Genomic DNA, 16,923 nt, shown 5'->3' on the forward strand with positions numbered 1-16,923 from the left:
AGCCCCTTGTTAGAACACTTTGTGTCCTCCGCTGTGGGCCCAAGAAACTACAGCTTCGGAGGCAGATCTTCCTGAACAGATAGGAGCCCAAGATAAGATGTCTTGCAGGAGGCTCCCCACTCAGAGAAATGAACACTGTTCTCAGAGCAGAACCTAGGACTCTCCCAAGGAGATTGCTATCCTTTGGGTTTTGTTTGTTTTATGAGACAGGATCTCATCTGTGCTCAGGCTTTGCCTCCTCCTCATTATGTAGCCCAGGCTGGCCTTGAATGCCCAGCAATCTTCCTGAGTGCTAGGATTAGAGGCATAAGCCAGTACATAGTTTATAGCTTAGATGTTATCTAAGGGTGGGCATGGTAGCATATGCCTTCAATCCCAGTACTTCAGATGTCAAGCATCTCCCAAAAGTCCATGTGTTAAAGTCTGGTCCTCAGAGAGGGGCTCTTGGGAAGTAGAGAGGCCTCCCAATGACAGGGCAGATAGAGTGGTGAAGGCTCTGAAGGAGATGCTCTCTTCCTAGATCTCTTTTGCTCCCTGGCCATGAGATAAATGGCTTTGCTCCCTACACACTCCTGATAAAATTTGCTCCCACACCACAGTCCCCAAAGTAAGGACACTAGTCAGTCATGAACAGAGAACAAAGCTTTTTCTTTACAACTTAACTTCAGGTAGTTAGTGATAGAACTAACACAAGGGTTAATTTGCTCTAAAATTTCTCATGACCCCATCCCTGGAAGAATAAGGAATTCCAGGCTCTTCTCCATAGGTCCAGGCTCCAAAGGAACACTCCTCTTAGAGAGAAAGCTAGTATTGGCTGTGCTCTCTGCAATGGCTTGGAAGACATGGAAGATATTAGCAGCTAAAATGAAGCCGAATATGTAGATGGGTTTGAGATGCTACCTGTTGTGGTTCTCCAACACCATCAGGGGTGAGGAAGCAAAGCGCAGGTCCCACAGCTGGATCACCGGGAGCCGGTCATCTTCTGAGCACAACACTAACTGGGTGGCTATGTCTGGGTGCCAAGCCAGGCCTGAGCAGTTCATCTGCAGACAAAGGAGATCCTGATGGGTGGTAGAACCTGACTTCTCAGGGAATAAGTAATGACCATGAGCAAGCAAGGCACACTATAAGAATCTAGATCAGCTGGTTAGCTTCCCAAGCATTCACTCTAATAGGATCTCTGCCATGGGGCTGCATCCTCGCTCCCAACACTTGAGAATGGATCCCTGACTTGGGCGAGGGCAGCTCCAACTGTCTGACAGAGAGAAGCCAGAGTCCAGGCCTGTGTTCCGGCCCACTACTTACCCTGCTGCTGCAGTCACTGACTTTGATGATGGGCTCATTCTTCCTGAGGTCCCACACAACTGCCTTGCCACTGGGGTGAGCAGAAGACAGAATGTGCTGGACTTGGCGGTTCCAAGACAGTGCTCTGACATCTTCTGGAGGTGTCTGGGGTAAGATAGTAAAAACGACAACTGTCATAACCCGATTAAGTGACATCTCCCATTCTACTCCTCTCCACAGCCCACACCAAGCCCGAAGGAGGCAAGAGGTTCCTCCCACTAAGACAGGCTCTGAGCTGAGGTGCATTTCCCCAGAAAGATGCTTTAAGATACTGGTACAGTGCTCCTCCCCCATTGTGTAGGCTGCCGTTTTGTTCTAGCGACACTATCCTTTCTTCATCTTACAGAAACTTTTCAATTTCCTGAGGTCCCATTTATTAATTGTTGATATTAGTGCCTGTGCTATTGGTGTTCTGTTTAGGAAGTGGTCTCCTGTGCTAATGTGTTTGAGATTATCTCCCACTTTCTCTTCTTTTTTTTTTTTTTTTTTTTTGGTTTTTCGAGACAGGGTTTCTCTGTGTAGCTTTGCGCCTTTTCTGGAACTCACTTGGTAGCCCAGGCTGGCCTCCAACTCACAGAGATCCGCCTGGCTCTGCCTCCTGAGTGCTGGGATTAAAGGCGTGCGCCACCACCGCCCGGCCCACTTTCTCTTCTATCAGGTTCAGTGTATCTGGATTTGATCACTTGGACTTGCGTTTTGGGTAGGTGATAGATAAGGATCTATTTGCAGTCTTCTACATGCTGGGTCCCCTTGCCCAGCCTTAATACATGGAGAGGTGCTTAGTCTCACTGCAACTTGATATGCCATGTTTTAGTGATACTCATGGGAGACCTGCCCTTTCCTAAACAGAATTGGAGGAGGAGTGAATGGTGGCGGTGGAGGGTGGGGAGAGATGGGAGCAGAGAGTGTGTGTGTGGGGGGAGGTACTGGGAGGTGAGGAGGGAGGGAAAACTGTGGATGGGATGTAAAATAAATAAATTTATTTTTAAAAAAAGATATTGGTATGGAAGTGGGAGGTAACAGCTGGTATACCTGGGTTTGGCACTACACCTAAGTTCTCTTAAAAGTATAGTCAAAATTGAAAAATAACCTCTAGGACAGAGAAGGAGAGGGGGAGAAATCTGAGAGAGGAAAACAGATGTGAAGAACCCCAGAAAAGGGAAGCAGAGAGAGAACTAGCGTAACTTTTGGGGTACAGAGTACTAGCTGACTCACGATTACTTCACAATAAAGCACAAGACAGGGAAAAGTAAAAAGACAAGACAAGCTACAGACTGACAGAGAGCCCTACCCAGAGGTACACCAGACCTAAGAGCCACACAGAGATGAGGCCGCTCTTCCCCTGACAAAAAGGATGGTGATATATCCAGGGTTCCACTCTGGCTCCTTCCCTACTGAGCATAGGACCTACCCAGCCCTGTCCCCTCAACTGTGATAAATACCACTCCTTGCCTTTCTTGGGGTCTTTTGATCCCCCTGCCCTTCACTTCCTTCCAGAAATTCTTTGAACAGATAATAACCCCCATGAACCAAGCACTCGGCATGCCCTCTCTCCTGACTCTTGGGTGTCTAGTAGAGTATCAGTCTGTGGAGTTTTATTGCCCTCCAGTGGTAAAGCCTGAAATCTCTGGTACTCTGCCGGCTCCAGAATTCAAAACTTTACCTGGGAAAACCAGCTGCACACACTAAATGGTAGCCCCAGGCTGGAGGGAGCCTCCTCACCTGTGACTTGGATCCAGGGGTCATTGGAACACTCAAGTTGTTCAAATCCCAAATGAAGATTTCAGAATCCATGGCTCCTGAAGCCAGGAGATTGCCCTGTGTGAATATAAATATAAAAGGTATTTCTAAAGTCCCCTCCCATCTCAGAAAGAGAGAGGGAGGAGAGCCACGTTTGGGAAACCCAGAGCTTCCCCCATCTCAGCCTGGAAGGGTTCAGAGCTACAGCCTAGAAGCCACAAGAGAACACTCCCATTCAGAATGTCGTGCCATGCCTCGATCAGATCAACTGAGACAGTGTACCTGGAAAGGATTAAAGTCCAGGGCCCTAACGGCCCCTGTGTGTTTCTGTCTCTGGGCAATCAAGGGCTCCTTTCCTGAAGAAAGGATGTGGGTCACATTGTACAAAGTAAGCATGCCATTATCTCCACCACCAGCAATAACTCCAGAGTTTTCCAGAAGCCCATTGCCAAAGCTTCCCCAGATTAGCTTGTGAAACCTATAAAGAAAAAGAACTTAGTTAAATGACAATATACAGAGGACAGACATCTTTGCCAGCATCTACCATCATTTAGGCTTCCCAGCCCAAGTCTATATCTGCTTGTCTATTTTCCTTGTTCTCCAGACCCAGAAGGGAAGTCTCCTTTGCGTGGACTTGGCCTTTCTTTAGAAAAAAATATAGTCTATGTTAAACTAGAATCCAGAAAGCTACTACCTGGGTAATATGGGAGTATTTTTTTTTATTTTGGGTTTGTTGTTGTTGTTGTTGTTGTTTGTTTGTTTGGTTTGGTGTTTTGAGACAGGGTTTCTCTGTGTAGCCCTTGCTGTTCTGAAGCTCACTGTGTACACCAGGCTGGCCTAGAACTCACAGAGATCCACCTGCTTCTGCCTCCCGAGTGCTGGGATTAAAGGCATGTGCTACCATACCCAGCCTGTTTTTAAGTTAACCTTGTGAGCTGTGAGGACCAAGTGATGTACTCTATTTGAAGTAGTTATCATGGTGTCTACATAGACAGCTCAAATAGTAAAATAATACAGTCTGGGCAGGTGTATATTTGAGAATTACAGGCAGGAGGATCAGGAATTCAAGATCATCCTCATCTTACATAAGCAAGTTTAAGGCCAGCCTGGGCTACATAAAACCTGACTAAAAAAAAAAGTCAACTTTATTTATTGATGACTTTTTATACAATAGATAGTATTTTAAGTGCTTTCCAAGTGTTCACTAGTTCACCGTTCAGCAGTTCTGTGAGGAAGTTCTATTATTCCAACTTCAAGTTAAGGAAAGTGAGCTTGGAGAAGTTATAAGCTTCTGTATGCAAAGCTACAATATCAATTCATCTTCACAAAGCTAAGTGAGTCAAAGTTTAGAGTCTAGCCCATCTCATCCAGAGCCTACCCTGAACAAACTAGAATCAGGCTCCCTAAAACAACAACTGTCCCATCTCAAACTGGAAGTGAGAAAACCTTAGGGTCTCCCTTCATCCTGTATTTCCCATGTGGCTGGCCCACTGGAATGAACATGTAATTGTCATGGGCCAGCTTTGAGACACAGAGGCACAAAATCCTAAATACCCCAAGTGGGAAGCACTTTGCTGGCTTTCTGAGGATACGTATAAACAAAACAAAACAAGCCAACAAATAAACAAACAAACAAAAAACAGTGCCAGAGTTTTGCATTAAAAAATTCAAACCCTGGGTCTTCTAGAAAAAAAAGTTTGGGTCTTATGTAAAGCCCCACAGGAAAATATTTGAAAACTGGAAGGAGAGAGAGAGAGAGAGAGAGAGAGAGAGAGAGAGAGAGAGAGTTGGGGGGGGGGGTCCTGTCTCTCACTCTCACTGTGGCTAACCATGAGAGAAGATTTCACATCAAATGTCACTCGATCCCTAAGAGCAATGAAACATTTCCACACCCTGAGAGGAGTCATCAAGGGAACTGAATGAACAAGAATTGACAGAGAAAGAACTCTTCACCTGGCATTTGAGCAGAGCCAACTTGGCAAGAGTATGAAGCTGAGCACTTGTCCAGGCTGGGCCCACATCTGAAGAACGGGAAAGCCACACAACTTAAGTGTTTCTGCAGCGACCAGCAGGCAGTGAGCAGTTTTCTAAAGTGGCACCAATCTTTGTGGGGCAGAAGAGCTGAGTCCACACAGACTCAAGAGGGTGTCATGTTGTCACATGAGAACACATGGAATTCTTTGATAAAGGTGTTCCTAGGATAATGGCGAGCTATAGCTGAAGAACACATGGTTCACTATTCCTACAAGAGGCCAAGAAACAGAAGGGCCAGAGAAGAGACAGGCCACTGGAATCTGCATTTGAACAGATGCTCTAAAGTGATTCAGAGAAGCAGCCAGTGAGTGCTGTGGATATCGCTCTGTGTAAATAAAATACTGATTGGCCAGTAGCCAGGCAGGAAATATAGGTGGGACAAACAGAGAAGGGAATTTGGAAAACAAAAAGGCAGAGGGAGAGAAATGCCAGTCACTGCCATGACAAGCAAAATGTAAGGTACCAGTAAGCCACGACTAATAAAAATGGGTTAATTTAAGATTAAAAAAAAAAAAAAAGTAGATAACAAAAAGCCTGCCACGGCCATACAATTTATAAACAATATAAGTCTCTGTGTGCTTACTTGGTTGGGTCTGAGTGACTGTGGGACTGGCAGGTGAGAGAGATTTGTCTTGACTGTGGACCAGGCAAGAAAACTCTAGCTACAAGCCAGGGCTGAGAATCAGTGCACAGAAAATCAGGTTAGAAGAGGAGACACTGACATTCATAGACAGGCACAGCCCTAGCAATCAGACCACAGCGTTTCCAATGAGACAAAAGGGATGAGGATGAGAATAAGCTGAAGCCTACATGATCCAGAGGCTGGACCAGCTAAGCTTATCTGAGAGCAGCACTTAGCCCCTCAGTCTTACAAATACCTGCTGCATAAATGCTCCCTAATGTGGTTTGATTCACGTCTTCATTTTAGATTTTGCTCTCATTTAATTGAGTTCCTTTTGAAATATCCCAACTTCTTAACAGTTAACTAAAGTGAAAAAGAGTGTCCATATCTGGAGCAAAAGAGCCAGGAGAATCCAGTCTCTTTAAGAGGCAGAATGGAGAAAGCAGACCCTGGCTGGAGAATGGCAGAGGGATGGACGGGGCCACTGGAGAGGCAACACACTCTTCTGAATGCCGGACAGGCACAGGCATTACTATTTCTACTTTATGACCTGAATTAATAGTGCAGAAAATCGTGAAAAAAGTTGGATTCTATGCCCAAGAAGACAGTAAACAGCAGAAATGAGGTTTGGACCTGGGTTTATGAAACAATAAAGGCCACATTCTCTCTACCATATGACTTCGATGCAGCTAGAAGGAAGTCTTGAGCACAGACCGCTAAGAGAGGCACACAGAATGACTTTCTTTCCAGCTTAGTGTTCATTGTCCCTTAGCACCCAACGAGAAGCCAGCCTTTGTAGTGGATAGCTGTTCTGTCTACAACCTTGAAGCACCCCCCCAGAGATGAAGCAGGTAACTGCCCTAAGTACCTGCCCCTGGGGCATGGCTCGGGGCTACCCTTAAGACTTGAGACACACTGTAGGCTGCTCTCTTCGCTCCCTCGTGGGACAGTCTCAGATGGAAGAACAGTGTGTGACTGTGCCTCACCTTTTCCAGGACCTGGGACAATTCCTCTGTTCTGTCTTGTGTTGCCTTTGCCCTTTGAGCAGGCTGCATGGATTTCTCATTTTAGACCTTGTTCTCCAAGTATCCAGAGAACTGAGATAATGGTTCAGAGCAGATGAACCACCCACTTTCCCCTATGTTGTTACAGGATGGGGAACTACAGAGATTCTGCAGATATTCAGAGATCTGGAGTCTCAATGTAAGCTGAAGGAACAGAGCAGCAGGTCACACATTGACCTCCAACCTCATTCTTCCATAGCCCATGAAGATTCTCCCTCAAACCCTTCTTCCATAGTGATATTTGTGTAACAACCACACATGGCTTCTTCAGTGCACATGCTGATCTACAATGACCCTGCTTGTACCAGGTGCCCTTTGCCTTTACCAGGTTTTCTTCTGGGCCACCAACCGGCTCCCAAATCATGACACTGAGATTTCTTATTAGTTATGAATGCTCAGCCTTAGCTTATGATTGTTTCTGGCTAGCTTTTTTTTCTTTAACTTAATTTAGCCTGTTTCTCTTCATCTATGTTTTTGCCTTGGGGCTTTTTACCTTTCTTTCATTCTGTATGTCCTACTCTGGTGTCTCTCTCTCCTAGATTCCTCCTCCTACTTATTCTCTCTGCCTGCCAGCCCTGTCTATCCCTCTTCCTGCCTAGCTATTGGTTATTCAGCTTTTTATTAGACCAATTGGGTGCCTTAGGCAGGCAGGGTAAAACAAATGAAACACACCTTTACATAGTTAAAGTAATATTCCACAACTTTTGCCCATGATGTTTCTTCAATCTACCTACAGCTTAAGCTGGCCCTTATTGATACCTTCATAGGTATTTCAGAACATTGCTTCCCATAAGATATTTCTAAATAGGGAATATTTCTCAGAAGCATCATAAATTGAGGGAAAAAGGGGGCAGCTTCAGGGCCCAATCTGACTGAGGGTGTGAAAAAAAAGAGCAGGCAGAGGAAGAGAGATTTTGGAAGAATATGTCTTGCTAATAGGAAAAGGCACAAGAGAGAGGATTGGGTGTGTCTTGGTCAGTATTCTATTGCTGTGGAGAGACGCCATGACCCTGGCAACTCTTACAAAGAAAACATTTAACTGAAACTGGCTTATAGTTCAGAGGTTTAGTCCCTTATCATCATGGTGGGAAGCATGGTGGCATACAGGAAAACATGAAGCTGGAGAGGTAGCTGAGAGTCCTACAACTGGATCAGCAGGCAGCAGGAAGAGAGAGTAACACTGGGCCTGGCTTGACCATTTGAAACCTCAAAGCCCACCCCCAGTGACACACTTCCTCTAACAAGGTCACACCTCCTTCAACAAGGCTACACTGCCTAATAGTGCCACACCTTATGGGACCATTTTCATTCAAACAACCACAGAGGGGTTTTGTTTTTAGATTTTCATTATTAATATTGTGTTTGTGCATGGTATATGTGTGGCACATGTGCTACAGCACACATGTGGAAGTCAGAGGGCAACTCTAAGGACTTGGTTCCCTCCTTCCACCTGCATGGTGGGAGTTCTTCATGAAGTTCTGGGGACTGAACTCCAGTTGCCAGGTTTTTGCAGCAAGCATCTCTTCCTGATGAGCCACCCTGACAACCCCCAGGAAAATTTAAGGGATAAAAGGGAAAGGAACACTCCCACAGAGAAAGTTGGGAGAGATTGAGTGTAAGATCTGGATGCACACGTCTCAGCAGGTTCTTAGCATCATTTTGTATAACCTCTTCTTCAAAAGTAAGTGAGAAAATTCAAGGTAATCAATGTAACTTACTAAAATGACACAGTTTAATTAGCATCACAGCTAGGCACAACCCAACACAACTGTGCTTTCCATGACAGCATGCACAAGATAGACTTGCAGAAGCAAAGAAAGAATAGGGGCCCATCAGTAATCAAATGGGAGGTTGCCTTCAAGACCAGAAATCTCTAAATTAGAGTGGGCAAGAAAATTACTGGGCTGTAAGAAAAAGACTTACATACTTAGTCTAAATATATATATACACACACATATATATAATCAGTAGTATGATAATATATGTATATTACTTATATTAAATATGAAGTAGACTGTAATAAATATTCAGATTTTTTTTTCTGCTGGTATAAAAACTTACAGATGATTATATCAGACTACAAGCACAATCTTCACAAAACCCTTAAAAAGGCAGTGGAGAGCCAGGTACAATGGCACACACCTGTAACACTAGCTACTCACGAGGTTGAGTTGAGAAGATTGTGAGTTCAAAGCCAGCCTTAGTAAGACCTTGTCTAAAAAAAACAAAAGCGGCGAAATAATAGAAGGGAGCAGATTTAGCACTCAGATAGAAACACACTCCAGTCCCAAGGCCAGCTCCTTTACCCATGTAAAAAGGAAATAACAGGATTTATAATTTAGGCTTATTCTGAGGAATGAGTAAAATACACAGGGTCCCAATGATACTGCCTTGCATACTGAGCTCTACGAGGACTTCCGGTAAACATTTCTGCCCATAAAGAAGAGTGAATGATCCTCCTTTCATTGACGTTACACAATGTACCCAAGAAGTCCATGAGCATCCAGCTGGCCAGAGCCAGGAAAACTCTGAGTACCCAACCAGCACCTAAGGGCCATGAGGAGAGATCACTCATTCTCCTCCCTGTTGGCAGAAGAGTGTGACATTGTGTAATGTTGCTGTTTTAACAAAAGCCAAGGGAGGAAGGAGTCAATATCCCTGGGTTCAAAGAGAGACCTGGTGCACATGTCCGGGCTTGTGCAAGGCAGCTCTATTACCTGCATCCTGCCTGATATTGCTGTTGCTGCTGCTGACTGGTAAGGTGAAAATGGTTGGTTTTCAAATCCTTTTGCGCAGAATTAGCACCCCCGGACTTAACAGAACTCCGGTTCCCCATACTTATCGAATCATGATCCCTGAGCTGTACACACCACCCCCAGGACCCCTATTAGTATATTCATCAGGGTCTGACCTGAAAACCCACTCACAGTCCCATCATAGTACCTGCTTGAGACAGAAAGAATTCCTTTGTGTTTCAAATCCAGAGAAGAGTCCCTGAAATCAACCTCAAATATTTCCAGTGTGGCATTTGTGCTAAAGGAAGCATCTAGTTGCTGGGCAGATGTTCCTAGTCACAAGAAAAGAAAGGAAGAGGCGGCAAATGAACATTCTATGTGTGGATTTAGTTCATAAATATGGCAGGGAGTAGAAAGCAAACAACAGCAGAGAGTTAGGACAGCCTTTCTCAAAAGCTAAGCCCAAGGAAAGCGTGAGAGGTCATCCGTAAGCCACGGTCCAAGGTGGTTGCCAGGGACCCCACCTGACAATGCTACCGTTTCCTCTCGTGTTCATTAAAGTGGTCTAGATACTAGGTTTTCCTTTGACACACAACTTCCAGCAGCTCCTAATCCAATCATCATACCTGTGGCCAGATACACAGGGTACTGGCTGGCTGGGCTCCATGTTTGGACAGCTGGCCTCTCAAGTTCCTTCAACTTCATGATCTGTTCTGAAGGTTTCAGAAAACATATATGGCCCTTGGCTCACTGAAAATAGAGACCAAAATCTTAGGGCCAGAGATCCAGGGAGCATCTGCAGACACAGGTATTGTCCCTCTTCTCCACAAGATGAAGTATTTCAATAAATGCAGAATGAGAAAAACCAGATCATCTGTGGAGTTAAGGACAGTTCATTTATTTATACATTTGCTAAAATTGAATTCTCTCAACTCCCAAGGTTTAATCACACTAGTTACCAAAGGCCTAATGGTAATAGCTATCAAATTAGCTAATTTCTCAGTGACTTTGCCTGATTCCCATGGCTTTAAATATTGTTTATGAGCCAATGAACCCCATATTTATGTTATTGACATACATTTGTCCTTGGGAGCACCAATTTCTATATTAAACTGCTAATTAAACATTTCTGCTTGTGATGCACATCTATAATCCTAGCATTCAAGGGGCTGAGGCATTAGGATCATAAATTCAGGCAAGCTTCAGTTACATATGTAGTAAGACCTTATCTTAAAAAAAATACACTCACAGATACAGAAAGATACCTAAGGTAGTCTAGCTACAACAGAATTTCCTGTCCCACTATGTCCCACCACAATCCTCTGTTCTTCATTCAGCTTTCTTCATTGTGATAAATGGTATTTATTCCTAACCAAGCTCTCAGCCCAGAAACCTGAGAATCACCCTCGGCCTCTCCTCCCATTTCTAATCCACCATTTCATCTCCCTGGCTTTAGTGTCCTTTTTCTACAGCCAATGCCACTAGCCTATTTGAAGGGACAATAGTTTCTCACCCACATTACTACAAAAGTCTCCAAATCATACTCTCCTTGCCACCCATGGCATCATCTAATTCATTTTCCACATCGAAGAGGCACTGAACCTCAAAAACAGGACATTGGCATTCCATCATGGAATAAGTGACCTAGCACATGGAGACTAAACCTCAGGCTTCAGCTCACTGCTACATCTTCCTGGTTTTCCTCCTAGGCATTGTACCCCAGCCACACAAGTCTTTTTTCATCTCATGGCCTCTGCCTACACCGGAACCTTTGAATAGCCTGCTTCCCATATGCTCTTCCTTCGCTCTATGCATAGCTAGCTTTTTATAAATCTTTCTGGGTGAGCATCCAATATCTTCAGAGGTGACCTGCCCAACCCCAAACAGTCTCACCTGTTCTCTTTCTAACAGTTTATTTATTTACAGCCACATTGTCAGTCTCTTCCGCTAATAGGTAAGCTTCAAAAAAGCCAGCATCATGTCTCACGTATTCTAACTGCTGCTCAAATCTATGATTAGTACAGAGATAGTGCTTGGTATCTCATGAATGAATGATCAGATGAATGTAAATACCCATTTCACTTTTGTTTTGTGTCATCTTTTAAATATTTATGTTTATTTCATGTGTATGAGTGTTTTGCCTGCATGTATGTCTGTGCACCACATGGGTACCTAATGCCTTCAGATCAGAGGTCAGAAGAGAGTGTTGGATACCCTGGAACAGGAGTTACACAGTTGTGTGCTACCATGTGGGTGTTGGGAACCCACCCCTAATCCTCTTGTAAGAATGGTATGCTGCTGCCCTACCCACAGAGCCATCTTTCCTTTCCTTCGGTGTGGGGCATGGTCTCACACAACCCAGACTAGCCTCAAACTATGTGACTGAGAATAATCTTGAAGTATTGATTCTCCTGCCCCTAATTCTCAAAAGCTGGGATTACAGGTGTGAACCACCACACCGCATTCATTTAACTCTGTGTCGACTTCTAATGTACATTCAGGGTCTCAAAAGGGCAAAAAGGAAAAAGGTGAAGGGGCGGGGGGTTAGAGCCTACTGTGATCTGCTTGAGCAAGCCAGTCAGGGCAGATCACCTACTAAAAACAGGAGATAATATGACTCAATCTCTACTGTTCTTTCCAGCTTGAAGAAAGCTTAAAGCTATCAGTTAAGCTAAGATTTTTCTGGGAACTTCTAAACACTTGAAGCTCTGCTTCTCTTGTCTTATGATCAGCAAACCATACCATTCCGTCACCAGTGCCGCCTGCTGGTCAGAGCCATCCGGTACAGAAAAGCAGCGATCACCAACAGCGCATTTGACAGGTACAACTCATTAGTTTCCCTCCAGAGTTCTATAAACTGTTCTCCCCATTCTGCACAGAAAACAACCGGCTAAGCCGCAATGTAAACCCCGTGCTTTCAACCACGATGTTGATTTAAGCAAAAATGCCATGACATGCTTAAACCACTGACTGAAGGAACGGGGAAAATGCGCTTTCCACACAGTTTGCTCTGAGGCATCAGTTTCTAAACAGCCCCCGCTAGGGTCAGAACGGCTGGGGTAGTGGACGGGTGGGATGGGGTCGGGGAACCACGACCTGGGCGCCAGCTACCCTTGGCAGTCCAGTCCCTAGGGAAAGGTCAACACAGCTTCTTGCCCGCCGACTGCCCTGTGAGGCACTCCACCACGGTCAGTTAGGAATGGCCAGGGCTCCGGGCCGGGCCAGGTCAGGGCCAGGGTGGAGGAGCAGGCGCGCGCAGCGCTTTTGGACCTTGGCGGGGCTGGGGATCCGGCGTGGCACGGGGAGCGGGACCGGGTCCAGTCGGAGGGGTTCGTACTGGGTGCTCCAGAGGCGCGGCGGCCCGGGCGGGGTCTCGGCGACTGGCGAGCTCCCCGTTGACATCCGCGGGAAGAGCGGTGCTCCGGGGCCCCGGACCCGCGGGGGAAACCCACCTGTGCCCAGCGCCCGGGTTATGGGTCATGTCCAAGCGAAGGGCTTTAGGGCGCATCGCACTGCAGACGGCGGCTGCCGAGGGCCAAAAGAACACTTGATTTGGCAGCGACCCGCTCCCTCCACTGGCTCCTGGAAGCTTGGTAAGGCGAATAAGCACCGACGGTGCAAAGGTTTCCCAGTAGGGTTATCCTCACTTGCCCTGTGATTGCACAGTTCTGGCGCCCAAGATCTAATCTATTCTAGTCTATTCTATTTGAGCCAGGCTCCATGGATAGCCTATGTATGGAAAACACTATTTCTATTTATTATGTAGTTAGTAAAGCTAAGGAAGACTGGGTCCTTAGCCCACGAGCTCTCTCTCGGTGTGATCCATTTAGCTAAAAAAGATAAAAAGCAATCAAGGCTGTGAAGCCCACCAGTAGCGGTGTCCACAAACTGATTAAGGGCTGTGTGTGGAAAGAGAGACGACTTGACTGTTGACCAGGGGCTTCATGGAAGATGTCAGGCACATTTCAGGCCCACGGCCATTACTCCTTGGAGCTGAAAGAGCACTAGGTGATATCAACAAAAAGGGGCAAAGTGGCTAGGCGTCCTGGCATTTTCCATCCCATAAATCAGAGACTGGGCAAGAATGGGTGCCAACAGATTGTGGAATACCATCTAATTATGCAGTTAAAAGGGAATTACTGAAATTTTTGGACCAGTGGCACAAGTGATGATTGCATTTTGCATCTGGGCAGTATGAATCCCCTTAGAGAGAGAAGAGCTGGAAGCAGAGATCCAATTATAAGAGGACTAGAACAGCCCAGGGACCAGGGAAGATTAATAGTGGTGAATGGAGGAAAGGCCCACCGGCTCTCCTGACTGGTAAAGGTTAGGAGTCAAGACTGCTGAGGCTTAGGGCAGTTCTCAAGCTCGGGCCGAAGGACCCTTTCACAGGGGTCATCTAAGGCCATCAGAAAACACAGATGTTTACAATGATTCATAACAGTAGCAACATTACAGTTATGAACCAGCAATGAAAATAGTTATGGTTGGGGGTCACCCCAACATGAACTGTATTATAGGGTCATAGCATCAGGAAGGTTGAGAACCACTGGTGTAGAGTCAGGGTGACTGTGGCAGGCACTCTTAAGAGCTAGAGATCTGGAGGAAGAGGAAAGAGAATATGAAGATATCACATATGCTTTTCAAGTTGAGGGAACTGCGGCAGGTGAAGATAACCAAGTAAGTTGATTCGAAAGTTCACTTGATTCATGAATTGTATGGTAACCCCTACCTGACTCACCTCTGAATTTGGGGTGCTCATTATCTGATGACAGATTTGGTAGTTCTGAGAGCAGGCTAAAACCCACATATGGCACAGATGTGCCAGGACCATTCTTGTTATACGCTAAGCATTTAAACAGACATTTTTGATGTCCTCGCACAGAAACAGGTAGATCGTGGTGGAGTCAGGGAATGAACAAGGTCAATGGCTGACTGAACCTTAGGGGCTGGGGGTGTGGATCAGCTGGTACAGCGCTGCTTACCCCATACACTTGGAACCCTGGTTTTATTTCCCAACACCATAGAAACCAGTTATGGTGGTGGCTACCTTGTAATCCCAGGACTCAGAAGGTAGAGGCAGAAGGATCAAAGTTCAAGTCCTCTTCAGCTACACAGCAAGTTCAAGGCCACCCGGACTACATGAGACACACTCTCTCTCAACACACACACACACACAACCTTGACCAATACCCTAAAATTAGGGAATAAAGCCGAAGTAGTAACCACACTGATGGAGTGCTACAAAGAAATCTCAAGTCATAAGATTCAACTACCAGCACCTACACTGCAGCTTCCAACTTTGTCTCTAGTCCCAAGTGTCCGATGCCATCTTCTGGTGGTACACAGACTTGTATATGCTTTCTTACAGGTCAGGTTTCCAAGTGAAATAGTTAGGAAAATGTTCTTTTAATCTCAGCCAGGGCTACATAGTAAGGCTCTGTCAAAAAGACAAAACCCTAAACACAGAAAGTTTGTTGGTTCACCTGAAAAAGCAGATGCATCGACACAGGGGACACTGTCACTGGGAAAACTCTGATGGGCAGTGTCCTCAGCTCATCTTTGGATGTCCCTCCTAACACACTATAATTTTATAAAACCCAGAGGTGATACTTAGAGCATTTCTTTTATTTGCTGGAGTTTCAAGGACGAACCACCATATTTTCCTTCTGCTAATTCTTAGCCTCCTTGAAGTTTTACAGACATGTGCTTGGATTGCCTTGGAGCCCATATTACCTGCTCTTCAGTGGTCACACCAGTGAGGTCTGCTTGCGATGGGCCTTACTGCTTCGTCCCTAAGACTGCAAACATGGTTACACTGTAGATTATTTAACGACCACCCTGATGACTGTTATCACTTCCTTATAAACTTCAATCTGATCGCTATACTTTTTAATCCTTTTTTAATTGTGTGTTTTGGTCACTAAACAGACAAGGTGAGCCTCCAACTCAGAGATCCACCTGCCTCTGGTCTCCATGTGCTGGGATTAAAAGCATGTGCCAGCACATCCAGCTTTTTGTTTTGTTTCATTATTTATTTATTTATTTAAATTTATTTATTATATACACAGTGTTCTGTCTGCACATATCCCTGCAGGCCAGAAGAGGGCACCAGATCTCATTACAGATGGTTGTGAGCCACCATGTGGGAACCGAACTCAGGGCCTGTGGAAGAACAAATGGTGCTCTTAACCTCTGAGCCATCTTTCCAGCCCTTGTTTCATTTTTTAAATGAGTGTTTACCTGAATGTCTTTGTACCATATGTAGTGTCCCTGGAAGACAGAAGATAGTGTGGGATCCCCTGGGACTGAGTTACAGACAGCTGTGAACCACCATATGGGTTCTGGGAATTGAACCCAGGTCCTCTGGAAGAACAGCCAGTACTCTTAAACATTAAGCCATCTTTCCCCCACTTTAAGTTCTTGAGACAGCATCTCACTATGTAGCCCTGGCCAGCCTAGAGCTCAAGAGATCTGCCTGCTTCTGCCTCCTGAGTGCTGGGATTAAAGTCATGTGACCAGTCACTATAGATCTGAGAACTTTCGCCTGTACCACTTCCAAACAAGACATCTAGAAGTCAGCGTTGGAGTAGTTCTCAGTAACGTTGCTTACATAGTCTTTGGTGATATCTGCATATAATTTTTATCTGGGGTTGACAAGGTATGCTTTAAAAAAAATTTAAGAAAATAGAGATGAATTATGATAGACTATCAAAACCATGGCTTTTTTCTAAGGCTGTCACGGGTGCTTGGATACATCCCTTAATCCACAATATAGGCAATGTAAATTTATTAAAAAGCTGTTTCAGAAATCTCACTTTGAAAGGAGGAATGCAGAAATGCCCCAGCCTTAGAGCAGTTCTCCCTCCCCCCCATTCCCATCATATACTTAAAACATATTACTTTCTTTTACAACCCAATTATTATTGAAGAGTTTAAATAAACAGTCTTACTATACAGTTCAGCATAGTCTCAAACTCACTATATAGCCTAGATCAGTCCTGAACTCATAGAGATCCTCCTGCCTCAGCCTCCAGAGTGCTGGGGTGAGAAGCATGCACCACGTGTCTTTTAAACCTAACAACTGTTAATTAAAAGGTTCAGGTTGTTTTGATTTTTATAGCCTTACTATGTACCCAGGCTGGCCTCAAACTTGCATAATCCTGCCTCAGCTGCCTACATTATGGGTGTGCTCCACAAACATGATTTTTAAAGGGAATACTCTTCCAAACTGGGAAGTCTGTCCTTCTTTGGCCCTTCACTTTCACTACCTGTGGTACAACCTGCAGCTCTCAAGCACCTGCAGAGCCCCAGTGGAACCGACTACTATCTTCTGACGCTTCCTTCCTAACCTGCCCTCCCGTCCCTCCGATCTCAGAGCCGG

General features: G+C 45.2%; 1 protein-coding gene across 6 annotated transcripts in view; it reads right to left on the bottom strand.

Annotated features, from left to right (window-relative positions):
* Positions 1-15,527, bottom strand: part of Sec31b (SEC31 homolog B, COPII coat complex component) — a 32,605-nt gene extending 17,078 nt beyond the window's left edge. For 2 of the 6 annotated variants that reach the window (XM_036170329.1, XM_036170293.1), the window contains exons 1-7: positions 12,810-13,922; positions 10,166-10,289; positions 9,748-9,871; positions 3,367-3,562; positions 3,067-3,162; positions 1,306-1,449; positions 901-1,043 (exon numbers count right to left, since the gene is read on the bottom strand). In XM_036170329.1, the coding sequence (XP_036026222.1) occupies positions 901-1,043; positions 1,306-1,449; positions 3,067-3,162; positions 3,367-3,562; positions 9,748-9,871; positions 10,166-10,244 (782 nt within the window). In that variant the 5' untranslated portion in view covers positions 10,245-10,289; positions 12,810-13,922. Of the gene's footprint in view, positions 1-900; positions 1,044-1,305; positions 1,450-3,066; positions 3,163-3,366; positions 3,563-9,747; positions 9,872-10,165; positions 11,628-12,809; positions 13,923-15,275 lie in introns of those variants that run through there. The other 4 variants (XM_036170322.1, XM_036170312.1, XM_036170298.1 and 1 more) reach the window with 4 other exon arrangements.
* Positions 15,528-16,923: the final 1,396 nt, after the last annotated feature.

The sequence above is a fragment of the Onychomys torridus genome, chromosome 1 (assembly GCF_903995425.1).
Source record: "Onychomys torridus chromosome 1, mOncTor1.1, whole genome shotgun sequence".
NCBI lineage: Eukaryota > Metazoa > Chordata > Mammalia > Rodentia > Cricetidae > Onychomys > Onychomys torridus.